Source organism: Ahaetulla prasina, chromosome 2 (genome assembly GCF_028640845.1).
Source record: "Ahaetulla prasina isolate Xishuangbanna chromosome 2, ASM2864084v1, whole genome shotgun sequence".
Taxonomy (NCBI): domain Eukaryota; kingdom Metazoa; phylum Chordata; class Lepidosauria; order Squamata; family Colubridae; genus Ahaetulla; species Ahaetulla prasina.
In genome coordinates this window covers 147,554,075-147,575,193 of record NC_080540.1, presented here as the reverse complement: position 1 = coordinate 147,575,193, position 21,119 = coordinate 147,554,075, and the positions used below count along the sequence as shown (strand labels likewise).

The 21,119-nt window shown below is 42.8% G+C and overlaps 1 protein-coding gene across 2 annotated transcripts in view; it reads left to right on the top strand.

The window, feature by feature from the left end:
* Positions 1–21,119, top strand: part of SARNP (SAP domain containing ribonucleoprotein) — a 123,427-nt gene that overhangs the window by 10,274 nt on the left and 92,034 nt on the right. For both annotated transcript variants that reach the window (XM_058174098.1, XM_058174097.1), the window contains exons 5-6: positions 4,076–4,127; positions 20,623–20,696. In XM_058174098.1, the coding sequence (XP_058030081.1) occupies positions 4,076–4,127; positions 20,623–20,696 (126 nt within the window). The remainder of the gene's footprint in view (positions 1–4,075; positions 4,128–20,622; positions 20,697–21,119) is intronic.

Sequence of the window (21,119 nt, the reverse complement as noted above, 5' to 3'; positions counted from 1 at the left end):
ATACATAATACGAAAGTGATACAACGCTAAAACAATTTTTAGGTAAACAAAAGCTTTATGATATATCTTGAAAGAATCCACTCTGCCCATTATGTTTTTCTTAAAAACAAAGTAATAGTATATTTCCTTTTAAATTGCTTGTTAAATTTATATAGCTACTTAGCTCAATTCCATGACTTTTGGCATTTTACAAAATTAGCAAAACAGGGTTTAGACAGGCGAAAATCTTGTTCCTTTCCAAATACAGATTTGGTAGTCCAGAAGCCTACATGGATTTATTCTTAGTTGTAATATAGCTGCAGTGCACTCAAATGCAGCAGTGAAACTGCCATATTCATTTTCTGTGAAAACATCAGATCTGTTATTTCTTAGTGAGTGTGATTAGATTCATCGTTTGTTCAAAAGGAATAAATGGTTCCAAAACGAAATATGTTTGATTAAATCATAGCTGAACATTTAGTACAGTATCAGCTTCTCGGCAGCAGGGGGTGCCATTTCTCTATATCTATTGCAGGTTGCAAACAGTGCTTGCAGGGACAACAAATCCCTGGTTCCTGTTTTGAATTGCTTCCTGTGAAAAAGTCATTAAACCATTACTACCTTTCAGGGCATAAAATAGAAAAACTGTCCAGGAATCTTGAACAAAAGCCATCCATTTCTCTAAATGGGAGACCTTAATGAGTCAGGTTATGACCCACTGTTTTATGGGAGCTGTTTGGAGGAGGAGGATGCCGTTTCATTTAGCCTGGGAACTTCCGAACTTTGTGTCTTCCACTTTTGTTTTTTCTTCCAAATCTCAACCTTGTTTTTAGAGCATAAACTTCCAAGCATGCCTACTCCATTATATTTTTTTTCAAGCAGCTAACTGGCTTTCATTGAACATTGTTAAAGAAGTGTATATTTGATATGGAGATAGACCAAGCTAAATGTCAACCATAGCTATTTTATGAACTATAACTCATTTGTTAATATAGGGTCATAAAGGGATAAAATTCTCAGGGGATGTAACATAGGCATTAGCTCTCTGCCTTGGATTGACTCCTTAGCATAAGTTATCTTTTGTTTTGCTTTGTGAGTGATTGTATACTAAATGAATTCTCTTTTATCTTCATATAGAAGACATTCAAATATTTTAATATTCAGAAGTTCAAATGACAGTCCAGTTTACATTGTAGGAGAGAGAGAGTGAATTTAAATAGTTGTGATTCAGGCAGATTGAGTTGTCTAATGTCTTTGTCAGCTTTCTTCCTTCTTCACCAATATGCTGTTTTTTCCCATGCTTTTGAGTTAAGTGACATCTGTTTCCTCAGAGCTGAAAATAATTTTATTCCTTTCAGTGTGGTACAGACAACAGACCTAAATTAACTAAAATACAAAAGCTATCACCATATGATTAAATGAAGAGTTACAATCTAGCCTCACATTTGATCCTTTGCTCATACACTTTGTTAAGGGAAATTTCTTTTTATGCTAAGTTGCTTTTATTCCCAAGACTCATATTGCCTTATGGAGTATATTATTTCTCACATCCATATCATTCTCTCATCTGTCTCTTTGATAGACCTGGAAACTGAGAAAAATTATTTTAGCATAAAGTCTAATTTTAATAACCTTTTTAAATTAGCATAAGATTGTCTTCAAAGTATGTTTCCACATATATTTTACCCATTTTACTAAATCTTTATCCTATGAATTTTTGTTTAAACCATCAAAATGGCAATTGAATATATTCTGCCACAACTGTATAAGCTTTTTCATTAATGTAAAGTGCCAGACTTCCTTAATAAGTTGATGTTACCAGGTGAAGTATTTTAATTATTCTTCTAGGATTGCTAACATTTACCAGTTGAACATTATTTTGTGGTAATCTAATTTGTAAAGTATAACATGACTGAGGTTGATGCTTTTATAAATGATCCTCAAATAAGATGTAGGGAACAAGACAGAGTCTGAAGGGTTTTCGGGTTTTGCGGAGTAAATTATTTATAGATAGAAGTCTCTTTGAATGTTGTGTATTTACTCAAGATTTATAGGGAATGCTAGTAATGCTTCACAGGAATACAACCACACAGAAAAGACAGGCATGTAGAACCATTTAAGTCTAAGTAAGTGATGTTTTTAAGTAGATAGAATTCAGGCAAATAAGGACATTAAATGGAGTCCTTATGCTAGTTGATAAAAAGTTGTGTAATAGACATAAATCCAGCACCATGGATAGCACCAAATGTAATTTATTGTCTGAAATTCCCCCTTGCTCCAACAATGAGGATGTTGTCGCAGCAACAAGCTAAAGGCAGCCAATCTATAATATGGGCAGCTTTTCATTCTCTGGAGAAGCCCAATTAAAAGATCCTCAGCTGTTACTGTAGCCATAGAACTAAAAGTTATTTGAGGCTTTCTCTAGATCCAGATACTGATGGCAGGGCAGTTTCTCTGACTGGAAGAGACATCATTTAAGATTGCCTTTCCTCTGAGAGTACAATTTCATCCCCAGATTTTTCTGCTACATCTTGAAAGGGATGTTGTTTGATGAGCATGTTAATGATACAACAGTGCTGCTTTTATAATTGTGAAATCACAAACGGACTATTTTCAGAATATCTATGATAATTCTCCTTATTTCCCAATGTACCGAAGCAAGGACTGGGAATTGTGCCTGCTCTAAAATAGATGTAATATTATTTTCATTTTATTATCAGAGAAAAATTAAGATAAATATTTGTGGGAAGGTAAGATTACCAACAAAATTGGTAATTCGTGTTACCCACGTAACACCTATCCTGCGCAGACTGCACTGGTTACCTGTGGTCTTCCAGGTGTGCTTCAAGGTATTGGTGACGACCTTTAAAGCGCTTCATGGCTTAGGACCGGGATACTTACGGGACCGTCTTCTGCCGGCTTCAATCTCCCAATGACCGGTGCGTTCTCACAGAGAGGGTCTCCTTAGGGTGCCGTCAGCCAAACAATGTCGGCTGGCGGTCCCCAGGGGGAGGGCCTTCTCTGTGGGGGCTCCTACCCTGTGGAACGAGCTTCCCCCTGGACTCCGACAACTGCCCGACTTTAGGACCTTTCGCCGCGAACTTAAAACCTATTTGTTTCATCTTGCTGGACTGGCTTAACTTTTAAAAACTTTTAAATGGATTTATTGGGGTTTTTAAATTTTAGTGATTTTATAGGGTGTAATTGTATTTTAGCTTGGCCAATTGAATAAGTTTTTTAGGGGTAGTTTTTAATTATTGTATGGGTTTGTTTTGTATTTTAACTGGCTGTTCACCGCCCTGAGTCCTTCGGGAGAAGGGCGGTCTATAAATTAAATTATTATTATTATTATTATTATTATTATTATTATTATTATTATTATTATTATTATTATTATTATTATATCTTTGGCGACAGCTGGTTATACTTAATTAGGCTTCAGAAGCTGATGATGTATTTGTAACGCCTATGGTAACTTTTCTCAACTTGATTTGTCTAGATATGGCTACATCTTCAAAATTCCGCTCCTTTCAACTACTTTGGTTGAGAATCTTTGGACTTGGAGTTCTTATGTATCTTGCTTGCATCATGTTGAAGTTTTAGTTATGAGAAAGACAAAACATACTTCCATAGCAATAGCATTTAGACTTCTATACCGCTCCAGAGTGCTTTACAGCACACACTGAGCAGTTTACAGAATCAGCATATTGCCCCCAACAATCTGGGTCCTCATTTTACCGATCTCGGAAGGGTGGAAGGCCAAATCAGCCTTGAACCAGTCAGGATCAAACTCCTGATGTGTGGACAGAGTTATTTTGCCATATTGCATTCCAATCACTGCACCACAACTCCACATAGCTTAAAGTATGAGCATATGTTCCATAATAGCCACAAGCAGGAAATAACCCCCGACTTAGTAACAGATCAAACATGGGATTCTACACATTTCAGTGTTCATGGCTTGCAGTGTATCTCAAACCAATAAGCATCCGTTATTCAGTAATATATTTTTATGTCCATCAAACTGAATTTACCTTTGTTTATGAAAGGCAAGTAATATCTTGCATTCTGATCAATCTGATTTGCTTTTATTTAGAAGTGCAGAAAAAAAGGTGGTGAAAATTGCCTCAGAAATTCCTCAAATGGAGGTAAGTTGCCTTGTTGCAGTTTACAGATACGGCACCCAAATATGGGAAATGTTTTCTGCCCAAACCATAATTTTGTCTCTTGTACATCTAACATTCTTTTCTGAATTTATCATCAATTTTCAGCACTTTTTCTTGACTGTGAAATTATATTCTTGCTAATTCTTATGTAAACTTAGCAATAGCACTTATATACCGCTTCACAGTGCTTCACAGCCCTCTCTGAGTGGATTAAAGTGTCAGCCTATTGCCCCCAACAATCTGGGTCCTCATTTTACCCACCTTGGAAGGATGGAAGGCTGAGTCAACCTTGAGCCTGGTGGGATTTGAACTGCCAAATTGCAGGCAGCCAGCAGGCAGCAGAAGTGGCTTTAACTACTTTAACCACTGCGCCACCGTGGCTCATAAACAATCTCATTTTTAATTTTTAAAGAATACATACATTTTCTTGTAAAAGTGCTATTTGTCTGATTTCAAATAATGTCTATGCTGGTTAAGCTATAGCTTAATTTGTGTAGATAGGACAGGAAGAACATTAGTCATTTTCTAGTCATGCTAAGGCTGCTTTTATATCTCTTTATCATTATTTTGTGATTGGGGTGTACAATATATTATGCTACTTGCATAGCATTGAAACTTTGACCCAAGAATGAAGTACTATTGTGTTAGTTTGTTGAAAGAAAATGTTCCTGCTTTTCATAGCAACTGATACGTTGTTGCTGGCATGCAGATATTTTGTACTATAAAAAGTTGAGTCTTCAAAAGACATAGATAGATAGAAGTCTTGATAGAAGATAGAAGTCTTGTTGAAGAGAGTGAAACAAGTGCTAGTATAGTGCTTTAAGGGCAATAATTAACTGCCAATACTGACTGATTTTTCTGGTCCATCAAATTTTGCTACCTTGATTATGTGGTATATTTAAACAAGCAGAAAGGTTTTCTGACTGTTAACTTTTATTTATTAGATTTGTATCTCTTCTTTCCTTCAGAAACTAAGACAATGTATATAGCAGTCGGGGAGGAAACTGTGGTGAATGCTTCTTTGTGTAAGGAGGAGATGCTGCAGTCTTTGAAAAAGGGCACTGCTGCACTCCTTTCTTTAAGCAGTCAGTCCTGCATTCAGTCATTTTAAGCCATTTCCAACTTTCCCCTTTTGGGATAAAAGTTGATTGGACATCAGCTACAAAAGACTCTGGAAGACATAGATTTTCACTTTTTCTGCCCAGAGTGCTGCTTTTAACCTGAGAAGCTCTATATGACTTGGAGCCTGATTATCTTTAGGACTATTTTTTATCTGAAGAGAGATCTGCTCATCCAAAGCATCCTGAAAATTCCTACCTCCTTTAATGTACCTCCTGGTCAGCAGGCCTACTGAGGCCCTCACTTCCAGCTGCTGCTGGTTAATGCCAGCTTGGTCAATAATAAAGCACCCCTTATCTGTGATCTTGCCAACCTGACATACATTTCCAAGACCTGGCTGGCAGAGGAGTAGGTGATTGCACTGTAGCTCCAGGGGATTCTGGATGAGACAGATTAATTTGGACCCCTTCCAGTCAGGTTTCAAGCCCAGATACAGGATGCAAACAACATTAGTGGCACTTTTGGATGACCTCTAACTGAAGCAGGATGAGGCTAGTATATCCATCCTGGCTGTTCTTGACCATTCAGTGGCCTTTGATACCATTGACTAAGATATCCTTTTTGGTTTACTCCGGGAGCTGGGGGTTGGTGACACAATTTTACACTGGTTCGCCTCCCTCCTAGATCAGCCCAACTCGGTGTTGCTAAGGAACAAGAGGTCCAGCCTGCAGCCCCTGCTTTGTGGGATACCATAAAATTTGGTACTATCTCCACTCTTTTAACATCTACATGAAGCCTTTAAGTTAGATCATCTGTTGCAATGGAATGAGGTAACATTGGTATGCAGATGATACCCAGATGTAGATCTCCATTTCACATAAAGTAAGCAATGCTATGGACATCCTTTCTTGGTGCTTGGAGGCTGTGGGGGCCTGGATGGGGGACAACGGGTTTCAACTTAATCCTCGTAAGACAGCTATGGGTAGGTCGATCCTCTGTATTTTGGGGTTTACCATCTTTGGTCTTTGATTGGGTAACATTGACCTATAATCTGGGGGAATCCTCCTGGATCCACAACTTCTGCTTAGGAGCAGGTGGCAGTTGTGGCTAGGAGAGCTTTTGCTCAACTTTGGCTTATGCATCAGTTACTACCTTTTCTGAATCGACAAGCTCTCCTTTTAGTCATTCATGTGCAATTTTCAGATGAACTATGCAATGGCCTCTACATTGAAGAGTATCTGGAAAGTGCAGCTGGTACAGAATGCACCGGCACAAGCAGTTTTGGGCACCACTAGGGTGGCACATATAACACCTCTGCTATGCACACTGCCTTGGGTCTTACTTTGCTTCTGGATCCAATTCAAGGTGTTAGTTATTACTTTCTAGTCAAATTAATAGTTTTGTCTATTAAACCTTGATGAACGTATCTTTTCTTTTATGTACACTGAGAGCATATGCACCAAGACAAATTCCTTGTGTGTCCAATCACACTTGGCCAATAAAATTCTATTCTATTCTATTCTATTCTATTCTAAAAAAATTCTAAGTAAGCTTCCATTTTGCTGCTGCTAATTTCTGCAGTGTTATGGTCAGGTTCCCTGGAGAAAACGGTGATGATTCTTCAATCTGAGCTACAATTGTATTTCTCCCATTATATCAAAAAGTAACCCAAACCCTCAATAATGCATTTCTAATTATATTATTTTTAAATATTTTATCTACTTTCTTATCATATAATATATAGGCGTGCCACCCATATAACAAACCATACCCTTCTATATTCAAAACTCTTTCCTCAGTTAAATTAATCCAATCAGTAATTAATGATAAAACAACTGCTTCATAATACAATTTCAAGTTAGGCATTTTAAGACCCCCCCTTTCCCTTGTATCCTGCATTATTTTTAATTTTATTCTTGGTTTTTTGCCCATCCATACAAAGTTATTAACCCCCTTTTGCCATTCCTGTAATTTGATATCATTCTTAAGCACCGGTATCATTTGAAATAAAAATAGAAACCTGGGCAAAACATTCATTTTTACAGCCGCTATTCTTCCCAACAAGGATAGTTGTAACTTCTTCCAACTCTCCATTTCTTTCCATACCTTCTGCCACAATACCTCATAATTATTTTTATATAATTTGACGTTTGAAGCTGTAATATATATTCCTAAATATTTAACCTTTTTAACGATTTCAAAACCTGTAGTTCTTTCTAACTCTTCTTTTTGTTGTATATTCATATTTTTAGTTATCATCTTTGTCTTTTGCTGATTCACCTTAAATCCAGATACTTTACCATACTGACCAATTATATCTTTTAAACCAGTAGCTGAGTATGTTGGTTGAGATACAGTAACAACCAAGTCATCTGCGAAAGCTCTTAATCTGTAATCTTGATGTTTAACTCTAATTCCCTTTATTTGATCGGAGCTACGTATTTTATTCAAAAGAATTTCTAAAGTTAAAATAAAAAGCAATGGAGACAGGGGACATCCCTGTCTCGTCCCTTTCCCAATTTTAAAAGTTTCTGTTAACCCACCATTTACTATTATTTGTGCTGTTTGCTTCTGATATATTGCCTTAATTGCGTGGATAAAATAATCCCCAAATTGCATTTTTTCTATTACTTTAAACAGAAACTGCCAGTCCAATCTATCAAAAGCTTTTTCAGCATCCAAAAAAAAAAAAGCCGCTGAGATTTGGTTGTTTTTATCAATTTGATAAGCCACATCTGCTGGACGAGCTGCTAATATCTCAGCAAATACTTCAGAAAAAATTTCCCTTAAATTCTCTTCCTTATTTTCTTTCAAACCTCAGATTCTAAGAGCAAATTCCATATTTCTATATTGTATCAAAACTATTTCATCCTCTGTTTTTTCCATTTTACTTTGAAATTCATCCATTTTATTTTCTAATTTTAAATTATGTTGCTTAATTTCTGCAACCTCCTCTTCTAATAAAATCACATTCGTTGCCAAACTTTGTACTGCCATTACAAATCCTTCTTTAACTTCTTTATTTCCCACTTGAATTTCTGATATCTGCTCTTTCATTTCAGACATCTCATCAGTTATTACTTTAAATTTTTCTTCTATAAAGCCTTTTAAGTTCTCTTGTAACGCCTCTAAATTCAATGTTCTAGTCTCTGCTGTATGAGCTGGAGAGGCACCAGCTGATAAAGTTCCAGAGCTCTTTGTTACAGTAGACTTTAATTGTTTGGCTGCCATCTTCTATAAAATTATTTATTTATTTATTTCCAACTTAATATTCACTTTAAATCTTCTTAACTTCTAAGAAACACAGTCTTTTAAAGCAATATTTAAAAATCTCCCTAGATTCTATCAGCAGGCAGCAAAGAGTTAAAGAGTTAAAGCAGCAAGTAACATGCAAATTACCAACTGCAGACGGCAAACGCTGAAAGTATCGCTTTCGCTTTCCACTCGTTAACTTGTTAACAATTCGCCTCCATTTTCTTGCTGTTTTCAAGCTTGTTACAAAGTAACGGGGAATCGGCTTAGCTACTTGCATAAAGTTCTCCCACTTTCGTTCTGTCCGGTATAATCCTTTATTGTCCAAAATAAATCTCGGCGTTTGGTCGTGGTGATTGGTTCCACCAAAGCAGAAGAATCCTCGGATCTGGAGCACTTCGGGTTACTGGAGGGAACTTAACCCTTCAAACCCCTTTTTTCTCAGGGGCTTTAGGGAAATTCAACCTCTGCCCTCAGCTCACCACCTTCTCCTTCTCCCGAAGAGGGGGTTTTCCGAACCGCTGGACAGCAGATTTAAGCTGTCCTAGCGATTCCACATAATCCAGAGGTTGGTGATCATAAAGATCACCGCCATCACCTACGGTGCCAAACCGGAAGTCTGACAAAACCTTTGGATTGAACAGATTATTCTGATGGAATTTCTTAAACTTCATGCTTCCCTTCAATGTTAGTTTATTCTGCTTTCTACCTTGCCTTTCAGCTTCTCCTGTGCGCTGCTTAGAGAGTCCAAGCAATGGGTGTTAACTTTTTTTTTTTTTTAATTGAAAGAGTTTTAAAAAACAAAAACATTTTTCCCCCTTTTTTCCCCCCTCCCTCCCAAAAAACCCCCTTCCCCCCTCCCCCCCCCCGGCTTCCCGGGTCAATCACAAGGTATTGTTATACATAAACCAAACATAGAATAAAATTTTCCCTTCCAATCCAAATAACCACATCCACAGCTTTTCATCTCCCAACCCCTCCCATTACATAAAATAACTTTCTAATTATTCAAAGGCAATCTGATATTTCTTAATCTGATATCTATTTTGTAGATAATCAATCCATTTTTCCATTCAATTAAATATCTTTCCTGCGTATTGTCTTTTAAAAAAGCTGAGATTTTAGCCATCTCAGCCAAATTAGTAACTTTCAGTATCCATTCTTCTATTGTAGGTATCTCTTCCTTCTTCCAGTATTGTCCAATCAACAGTCTTGCTGCTGTTATTAAATTCAGAATCAATTTAGTCTCAATCCCTGTACAATCCGTTATAATTCCCAAAAGGAAAAATTGTGGCAGGAACTTTATCTTCTTCTTCAGTACATTTTGAATAATCCACCAAATTCTTATCCAAAAGACCTTAATTTTCTTGCAAGTCCACCAAATATGAAAATATGTAGCGTCATCACAATCACACCTCCAACATTTCGCTTGGATATTAGGATACATACATGATAATTTTTTGGGATCTAAGTGCCATCTATAAAACATCTTATAAAAATTTTCCCTTAAATTCTGTGCTTGTGTAAACTTAACATTTCTAACCCAAATTTTCTCCCATGTTTCCAACATTATTGGTTCCTGAATATTCTGTGCCCATTTTATCATACAATCCTTTACCAAATCCTTTTCCGAATCTATTTCAAGCAACACATTATACAATCTCTTTATATGCTCCTGGGTCTGATTTCTAATTTGCTTTATTAAATTTTCCTCCGTTTGCATTATACCAATTTTTTGATCTTCTTTCCATCTAGCACTTATTTGCCCATATTGAAACCAAGTATAATTCCTCCCTTCTTCATTTAATACCTGTAATGATTTTAATTGCAATCTACCTCCTTCAGCATACAAAAGTTCTTTATAAGTAATCATTTCCTGTTTCTGTTCTATATTTATATTCTCTATTGCATGTCTAGGGCTCGCCCATATAGGAATCTTGTAATCTAATTTATAGGAATATTTTTTCCAGACCCGCAAAAGAGCACTTCTCAACACATGATTCTTAAAAGCCCTATCCACTTTTTTTTCATAAAATAAGTACGCATGCCATCCATATAACAAGTCATAACCTTCTATATTCAAAATTCTTTCCTCTGTTAAGTTAAACCAGTCACTTATTACTGAAAGGGTTACTGCTTCATAATATAGTTTAAAGTTAGGCATTCTTAAACCACCTTTCCCGTGAGTCCTGTATTATTTTCATTTTAACCCTCGCCTTTTTACCCTGCCATATAAATTTGTTAATCCCAATCTGCCAATCTTCCAAATTTTTATCCTTTTTAATTATTGGTATCATCTGGAACAGAAACAAAAATCTAGGTAACACATTCATTTTAATAGCCACAATCCTTCCCAATAGCGATAACTGCAATTTTTTCCAAACACTCATATCATTCTGAACTTTTTGCCATAGCAAGTCATAATTATTCTTATAAAGTTTCTTGTTCGATGAGCTAATATAAACCCCTAAGTATTTAACCTTTTTTACTACCTCAAATCCTGTCATTTCCTCTAGTTTTTGTTTCTGTTGTATAGACATATTTTTGATTATCACTTTTGTTTTATTCTGATTTATTTTAAATCCTGATACCTTTCCATATTTATACTTTGTCTGATTGCTCAGAGACTGAGTTGGAATTTGTTTAGCCACGCCTCTTCCTCCTGGTTGAGCTCCAGTTTGTTAACTCAGTCAGCCTAGAGCAGGGCTGGGCAACTATGGCCCCTTTATGACCTATGGACTTCAACTCCCAGAATTCCTGAGCCAGCATGCTGGCTCAGGAATTCTGGGAGTTGAAGTCCATAGGTCATAAAGGGGCCATAGTTGCCCAGCCCTGGCCTAGAGAGACTTAAAATCAGTTATCTCCATTGCTTGGACTTTGCTAAAACATCACATTCTACAGAGAAACAGCAGCAGCAAACAACAAATTTCTCTTCAGCGGCGACAGCAGCTTGTCTGCTCTTGCCTGACTGAGCACCACTCAGCTGAGCCGCAGGAATATGTGGTGGAGGCTTCTCCGGCAGATTCAGCACCATCCTCCACAGACCAAGGTTTCGTTCTGCGTGAGTTGACGGCTGGATTAATGCGCAATAAACCGTGGTGTCGGTTTAGCGCTTGCAAGGGATCAGAGAAAATCGTATCCATTTCGCCAAATTCACATTACTCTCTCTTGGGCATACTGTGGATTAGTTCTGCTCCATTGAAGCTGTGGTATCGGCTTCACGCCATTTTATGATGCCCTACCACAGTTGTTACAGGTGCTCACAAACTGTTTTTGTTGGCTTGGCGCATTCTGAACCCCTAAGCCAATAATTATATCGGAAGAGCTCACTCTTGGAGAGAGCTATATTGGGGAGCAAGAGGGAGGCCTCAGTCAGATTATACTCTGCCTCAGGCCTCATACTGGCCCCAGCATAAGGCCTGCTCAGCATTTCAAAATGGCGGCTCGCAGTCAGTCCCAATCCAGCACCCCACCTCCTCTTCCCCCAGACATCAGGCCTTGGAGGCTCCGGCCCCCAAAAGAGGGAGAGCCACATCCAAAGGACCTTCCACCAAGTCCAAAACCTCTGCTTCAAGGTCCATTTCCTCAGCATTGGATAAAGATGCCAAGAGAAGGCAAAGGGCATTAGAGAAGCACTTTGCCAAGGCTCAAAAAATGGTGGAGACTAACAGGGAAACAGCCATTTCAGACAACAGTGGGGAGAACTGTGCTAATTTAGATATAGTTGACCTGCCTCAGGTCCATCAGATGGACCAGTTGGACTAGTCTCCCAACATCTCAATTGGGAGGCAGGAGCTTCATACTGAAGGCATTGATCTTCATTCTGAGGCAATCAACCCTGACCTCCCATCGCCACATCGCCTTCTTGTGCTTCTGCCACTTTCACCCCTACTGCGGTGGGGCTCCGGCCGATGAAGGGCAGTGGCTTGTAATGTCACAGGAAATATGTGACATGATTGAACAAACTATCTCAAAGGATATTGATGCTGCCCTTACTCAAAAGGGTATTTTGGCTCCATTGCCGTCTGCCGAGCCCAGCTTTTTACCCACTGGGTCACCTTGATAGGGAAAATGATCAAGACCCTCAGTCTCCTTTACCTTCTCATCATAGCAACATGTCATTTATGGGACAAGAAGATATGGCAGACTATAATCTTTCCAAGGATGAGGGAGTTATCCCGGACAAACCTGTGGCCACTGGGCTTTTTCGTCACTATCTATTTAAAACCTTATTATTCAAAGCTAAGACAACAGCCAACATGGGGGCGCTTATTGGGCATTCTCAGGGATCCACAGACCCTCAAGATCCCACTTCTTTACTTTTCACTGAACCCGTCACAGAGCAAGAGGCCATTCCATCGCCTAAGCTCTTTGTCAACGTCATACAGAGGCAGTGGAATTAGCCTGGGAACATTTCTGCTCCCAGTGGCATGGATAGGAAAATGTACACAATGGAACAGGAACTTGAGGAGCTCTTAAAATTCCCAACCGTAGACACTTCAATGGCCAACTTGGTTTCTTCCAACATCCTCCCTGAGGGTTTGAAAACCGAGGACAGGAGGGCAGAACTCTCTGCTCATAAGACCCACCAAGTGGCCGCCTGGGCTATCCGATCTGCCACCGCAGAGTCCTTCTTCACCAGGATGTCCTTAATCTTGTTCTGCCAAATGCAGTCCGTGCATCCCCAGATGACACTCGCTTGCATCAGGATATAAATAAGCTGATCACTGCAAAGTTTGCTTCGTGGGCCCTTGCGTCCAATGTCACCTCCAGGTGACTTTTATGGCTGAGGCATTGGCAAGCCGACATGAAAACAAAATGGAGGCTGGCAGCAGCACCCTTTAAAGGAGGCTCTTTTTGAGGAGGCCTTAGCCCCTATTTTAGTGGAAGGCAAGGACAAGAGGAAGATCCTCACATCTATCAAAGGGCAGATAGAAGGTCCACCTTTCCCTATCGCAGACAGCCCTTTTGGATACCTGACACCGGTTTCCAGGTTCCGACCTACCAAAGATCCTATCCCTTGGGTATGGATCAGTCACAAGACAGGCAGCCCTTTCAGGACTGCCCCAGACAACCACAGGCCAGACGCCCCTTTCAGGGGGCCGGCTACCAGCCTTACCGTCAGACCAAGTGACTGTTTCGACACGAGTCCCATTGGCGGGCATCTGGGGAGATTCAACAGCTGATGGCAGAGCACAACCACCGACACCTGGGCCTTGCAAACCATTTCACTCGGACTCGCCCTAGAGTTCTGTTCCAAACCCCCAAGGTGATTCATCCAATGCTCAATGTCATGGGACACCACCAAGAGATCTCTGATGGAAGCTGAAATCCGACATCTACTGGCCATTCAGGCCATAGAACCGGTACCATCACAACATCAGGGTCTTGGCTTTTATTCGATTCTTTTCTTGGTTCAAAAGAATTCAGGCAGAAGCAAAGCCATCCTCGATCTGAAGAAGCTGAATATACATATAAAGTACTGTCGCTTCAAAATGCATTCCCTGCACACCATTTTGGGTTGCATCAGACAGGGAGATCTCTTAACATCTATAGATATACAGGAAGCTTACCTCCATGTTCCCATCAGGCCATCTTACAGGAGGTTCCTCAGGTTCTGCTATGCAGGGGCCCACTTCCAATACAAAGCCCTGCCCTTTGGGCTCTCTTCCGCCTCCAGGATATTCACCAGACTGCTGGATGTGGGGGCTGCTAACCTAAGAGTGAGACCTTTCAGAATACAATGTTACTTAGACAACCTTTTGGCACAGTCCTCGTCCCCACAACAGGCCAGACTGGATCTCCAAATCATGGTCCAGACTCTCCAAGAACACGGTTTTTCCGTGAATCTGGAGAAGAGCCACACGACACTCTCCACCAATCTGGTCCATCTGGGAGCAAGGATCAATACGCAGATCTGTGAGGTCTTCCTCTCCCGAGAATGTCTATCCAGCATATGTACCACAGTAAAAAGGTGAAAACCCTCAAGAGGGTGCCTGATGCGACTCTTTTCCAATTATTAGGCAAAATGATTTCCTGTTTGGTGATAGTGCCTTGGGCAAGATTGCATTCCCGACCTCTTCTGTGGCTTCTATTACCAAGCCAAAGAGCCGATCGCAGCAATGCCACCATATGGATCATGGTTCCCCTAAAGGTTCTCAAATCCCTGGAGTAATGGACATCAGCAGCCATGGAGAAGGGAGTCTCCTTCAAAGAACCCTCCCGCCTATTTCTGACCACAGACATCAGCCTCTTCGGCTGGGGCGCTCACCTGCAATCCCAAATGGGCCAGGGTTGATGGTCATCAGAAGTTGTTGATGGACAATGTCACAATGAAGGTGCACACGCTCCAGGGCACTGATGCGCCAGGCAGCGGAGATAGTCACATAGGCGGAGAAACATCTGCTTTCCCTGCAGGCAGAACACATCTCTGTGGTTTTCAACACCCAGGTGGACTGGCTGGACAACCATTGATCAGGCTGAATGGCAACTGCATCCAGATCTTTTCCTTCAATTGACAACCAAATTCAGTCAACATCAGGTAGACCTCTTTGCCAGTCCAGCGAACACAACAACTACCAAGATTTTAGTCCAGGTTTCAGACTCCAGGGGCCGAGGGAACCAACGCCCTCCACAGCCTGTGGCCTCAGGCTCTATTATATGCTTTCCCTCCGACTCCTCTAATACCGAGGGTTATCAGGAAGATCCTAGAGGAGAAAGCAGAAGTCCTACGTGTAGTTCCTCATTAACCGAGGCGGGCCTGGTTCGCAGACCTCGTGAACCTATCGGTCTCTCGTCCCTGAAGGATCCCTTCAGACAGGCTCTCCCTCTGCCAGGGGGCAATTATCCACCTGGAGCCTCAGTGGCTCCAACTGGCCATCTGACACTTGAAAGGGAGATCCTAAAGAGGGGCCGATTCTCCAGGAAAGTAATCTTTACCATCCTAGCTTCTCAACCCCTGTCGACAAACCGCATATACGAGGCCACATGGGCCTCCTTTTCCAGATGGTGCACCAGGAAAGGACTTGCGCCAACATCAGTATCTGTCCCATATATTTTTGACTTCCTTCAGGAGGGGCTAGATAAAGGATTGGCCACAAACACTCTCTGCAGACAGGTAGTTGCCTTGGCAACTATCCTGACCTGCGATGGGGCTATAACCCTCTCAACATCCCAGGGTACATAGCTTCTTAAAAGGAGCATCCAATTTACGATCTCCACCAGTACACAGATATCCCTCCTGGGATCTGTCACTAGTGTTACAGGTACTTACTGCTCCACCGTTCGAGCCATTAGGGTCCGCCAGTCTCAAACTTCTGATCTTTAAGGTCGCCTTTCTCAAAGCTATAACATCCTCTAGGAGAATTTATGAACTGGCAGCCTTCTCTGTGAGAAAAGACTTGTGCCTCTTTCAGCCGGACAAAGTTATTCTCCGCCTGGATCCAACGTTCATGCCAAAAATCCACAGGGCCCAGGAAATCATCTTACCTGATTTTTATCCGAATCCCAGGCATCCCAGAGAACGAAGGTGGCATTCCTTAGATGTTCGCAAGGCCCTGTACAAATACATCAACAGGACAGTGTCGTTCAGGTGGACAGAATCATTGTTTCCTTTCAACCCAGGTTTGTGGGCAGGAAGATGACTGTCCACCATTGGTCGCTGGCTCAAGGCGTGTATAGCTTTGGCCTACAAACATCAAGCCAAGCCACTACCAGGCCGCATTTCAGTGCACTCGACAAGGAGCGCAACCACTATGGCAGCCTGGGCTTCTCAAGCCTCTATCCTGGAAATATGGGAGAGGCAGATATGGCGGGGGGGGGGGCCCGTATCGAGAGTTGGGAGCACGTGTTCGATGTCTGAAAGCGATCACGTGCTCCAGCCCCCCAGTCCCTACCTGTTCCTCGGGCGGCCATGATCCTCAGAGCTTGGATCTTCGGCTGATGTTATGTAATGCCCGGTCCGTGGTTAATAAAGCTCCCCTGATTTGCGATCTTATTCAGGGGGAGTCCGCGGACCTTATGGGCATTACGGAGACCTGGTTGGGCCCAGAGGGGGGGGTTCCCCTTGTTGAACTGTGCCCTCCAGGTTTCCGAGCATTTCATCAGCCGAGGGCCCAAGGTAGGGGTGGGGGGGTGGCGGTTGTCATTAAGGAAGATCTAGAGCCGAGGGAGGCCACTGTTCCTCAGATTGCCGGCTGTGAATCCCTCTATGTGCGGTGGGGCCATAGGAATCAGTTGGGCTTGTTGATCGCGTACCTGGCTCCTTGTTGCATGACCACAGCCCTGCCTGAGCTGTTGGAGGTACTTGCCACTGTGGCGGTTGAGACCCCCCAGACTTATAGTCATGGGGGATTTCAACCTGCCATCAGCTGGCTTGTTATCGACGGCAGCTCGGGAGTTCCAGGCCTCCATGACGGCCTTGGACTTGATTCGAGTAAATGATGGCCCTACGCACATGGGGGGAGGCACGCTGGATCTGATTTATATCTCTGGACAGTGGTTAAATGATCTGGAATTAGATGATTTAGTAACAGAACCAATGTCATGGTCCGATCATTTTCTCCTTCGCCTAGACTTCCGTACCGCCACTCACCATCACAGGGAGACGGAACCTATATGTTGGTTCCGTCCCAGGCGCCTGATGGACCCCGAGAGGTTCCTGACGGAGCTTGGGCCATTCCCTGAGGATCTGGCCCACGGCACGACTGAGGAACTAGTCGTGGCCTGGGAACAGGCCGCGGCTGGGGCCTTGGACCGTGTCGCGCCTTTGCGGCCTCTGACCCGGCGCAGATCTCGTCCGGCCCCTTGGTTCTCCGAGGAGCTGAGGGAGATGAAACGCCGGAGAAGACGCCTAGAGAGCACCTGGAGGTCCAGTCGCTCCGAAGCTGATCGGACACTAGTTAGGTCCTATTCTAGGACCTACCTAGTGGCAATGAGGGAGGTGAGGCGTTCTTACGCCTCCACCCTCATTGCGTCGGCAGATAACCGCCCGGCCGCCCTGTTTCGGGTGACCCGCTCCCTCCTTCATCAGGAGGTGCGGGATGACCCTTGCAGGGACGAGCCGAGGAGTTTAGTGGTTATCTATACGATAAAATCGCTCAGCTCCGGGACGGTCTGGACCGAAATTGGGATGATCCAAGCGAGGGAGAGGAGGCACGTCTTGTCGAGTCTGTTTGGGATGAGTGTGACCCTGTGGCTCCCGAGGACATGGACAGGTTGTTGGGGAGGTTCCACGCCACGACATGTTTACTGGACCCGTGCCCTTCCTGGCTGGTACTAGCCACTCAGGAGGTGACACGAGGCTGGCTCCAGAGGATTATCAACGCTTCTTTGTTCGAAGGGGTTTTCCCTGCTGCCTTGAAAGAGGCAGTGGTGAGACCCCTCCTCAAGAAGCCCTCCCTGGACCCAGCTATTTTGGGTAATTATCGTCCAGTCTCCAACCTTCGCTTTGTTGCGAAGGTTGTAGAGAGTGCTGTGGCGCGACAGCTACCCCAATACCTGGATGAAGATGTCTATCTAGACCCGTTCCAGTCCGGCTTCCGACCCGGATACAGCACGGAGACAGCTTTGGTCGCATTGGTGGATGATCTCTGGAGGGCCAGGGACAGGGGTTATTCCTCTGCCCTGGTCCTATTAGACCTCTCAGCGGCTTTTGATACCATCGACCATGGTATCTTGCTGCGCCGGTTGGGGGGATTGGGAGTGGGAGGCACCATGTATCGGTGGTTCTCCTCCTATCTCTCCGACCGGTCGCAGACGGTGTTGACAGGGGGGCAGAGGTCGACCGCGAGGTGCCTCACTTGTGGGGTGCCGCAGGAGTCGATTCTCTCGCCCCTTCTGTTCAACATCTACATGAAGCCGTTGGGTGAGATCATCAGTGGCTTTGGGGTGAGATACCAGCAGTATGCGGATGACACCCAGCTGTACTTTTCCACCCCGGGCCACCCCAATGAAGTTGTTGAAGTGCTGTCCCGGTGTTTGGAAGCCGTACGGGTCTGGATGGGGAGAAACAGGCTCAAGCTCAATCCCTCCAAGACGGAGTGGCTGTGGATGCCGGCATCCCGATTCAGTCAGCTGCAGCCGCAGCTGACTGTTGGAGGCGAGTTACTGGCCCCAAAGGATAGGGTGCGCAACTTAGGTGTCCTCCTGGATGAACGGCTGTCGTTTGAAGATCATTTGACGGCCGTCTCCAGGAGGGCCTTCCACCAGGTTCGCCTGGTTCGGCAGTTGCGCCCCTTATTATTTATTTATTTATTATTTAAATTTGTATACCGCCCTTCTCCCGAAGGACTCAGGGCGGTTCACAGCCAGGTAAAAATACAATACAATAAATACAAATTAAAATACAATTAAAAAACTTATTAAAATTGGCCAGGATTAAAATTTAGAGCTAAAAACCCATTAAAACCCATTAAAACACTAACCCAGTCCTTCCTTGATCGGGATGCCTTGTGCACAGTCACTCATGCGCTCGTTACCTCTCGCTTGGATTATTGTAATGCTCTCTACATGGGGCTCCCCTTGAAGTGCACTCGGAGGCTTCAGTTAGTCCAGAATGCAGCTGCGCGGGTGATAGAGGGAGCTACTCGTAGCTCCCACGTAACACCGCTCCTGCGCAGACTGCACTGGCTGCCTGTGGCCTTTCGAGTGCACTTTAAGGTTTTGGTTACGACCTTTAAAGCGCTCCATGGCTTAGGGCCTGGGTACTTACGGGACCGCCTGCTGTTACCACATGCCTCCCACCGACCCGTACGCTCTCATAGAGAGGGACTTCTCAGGGTGCCGTCCGCCAAACAATGTCGGCTGGCGGGCCCCAGGAAGGCCTTCTCTGTGGGGCTCCCACACTCTGGAGCAGGCTTCCCCGGGTTTACGCCAAATACCTGACCTTCGGACATTCCGTCGCGAACTGAAGACACATCTTTTCATTCGCGCGGGGCTGGCTTGAATTGAATTTTATCAATTTTAAATTTTTCTATTAATTAATTTTAAATGGGATTTTAGTTTTTTTATATATTTTAACTTTTCAGGCTAGTTTTAAAATAAGTTTTTTAATTTGCATTTTAAATTGTACATTGTATTACCTGTTTTATTTTTGCCTATACACCGCCCTGAGTCCTTCGGGAGAAGGGCGGTATAAAAATCAAATAAATAAATAAATAAATGTAGGGTGGCCAACTGGATCTCGCCCTTGCCCTTCATCAGGAATTACAAATTGGGCAAGTTTGCCTCAGCTGAGGTGGCCTTGGGAGAAGGGTTCTACAACAGGTTCTTCCAGTCAAGGGGACTCTGGATGCCTCCGTCTCCCGCCCTAGGGATAATTAGCTTGGGTATATCCCATTGCTTGGACTCTTTAAGCAGCGCACAGGAGAAAGAACGTTGCACTTACCTGAACGTTTGTTCTATGTGCGCTGCCTGAGAGTCCAACCCCTTCCTAGTACCTTTTGAGTTCAGGGTCCAGGGACGAATGTGTTTCATTACAGGTTACGTCCTCTCCAGATCCAGACCTGCGTTAACAAACTGGAGCTCAACCGGGAGGAAGAGGCGTGGCTAAACAAATTCCAACTCGTCTCTGGCCAATCAGACAAAGTTAACACCCATTACTTAGACTCTCATGCAGCACACATAGAACAAACATTCAACTAAGTGCAACATTCCCTTTCTGAAACAGTTAGGCTTCATCACTGTTAGAATCTGCTGACCATTCTTTCAAAGCAAAAAGAGAGGAATTGTATTTATATTTTCAAAGGGCAAACCTCACCCTTCCTGGCATCTACTTTGGATTTGCTTCTTGCCTGTTATCTTCTAGTGTTGTCTTTCTTGCTGTAAACATGTAGGAGATGACCTGTTTGAATTGGGCCAAGCCAGGAATTTTCTGCAGTCATTCATCATTTAATTACTTTTCAATTTGGTTAACTTAATATCTAAGCCCAGGTAGGTGTGGTGATATCATAGTTGAATAAAATTAATCCTTTCAGAAAAATGTATATAAATAGTACATCCTCCTTTACTGCTTCTAATACATCTTGTTTTCCAAAACTCAGAATAGCCAAGACAGCACTAGTAATGAAAATTTGAAATGTACAAAAATGCACTAAATAAATAACAAAATTAAATGCATTTCTGTGTTGGCTATGTTAGATTGTGTGTATTTTATTTTTAATCTTAGAGAATGCAGAAGCGAGCAGAGAGATTCAATGTTCCTGTGAGCTTGGAAAGTAAGAAAGCTGCACGAGCAGCTCGGTAAGGGTATATTTGATTATTATTGTTCTCTACAGCTGTTTAGTCATATAAATAGAAGTGTATTCTTGGTGCATCCTCTAACTATTACCCTTTTAATTGGGGCAACTTCAACTAAGAACTTCTGGAATTTGAATTGTGGATAACTCGGGTGAAATGCTCCTGGTTCGGACCGGCTCGCCCGATCCGGTAGCAATTGTGGCGGGTGGTTCGGAGGACCGGTAGCAAAAATCCCTGGCCCCGCCCCCTGCCTCTGCTGAGCCGTACCATCAGTAGAGGTTTTTGGGTTTTTTTACTTTTAAAAGCAGTTTTTCTTTAGCCGAAAACATGCCTTTAAAAGTAAAAAAAAAAGCCTTTGAGGATCCTGCGGCTCAGCTGAGATCAGCAGAGCCTTTAAACTCTTTTTTTTAACAACCTCTTCAGCCG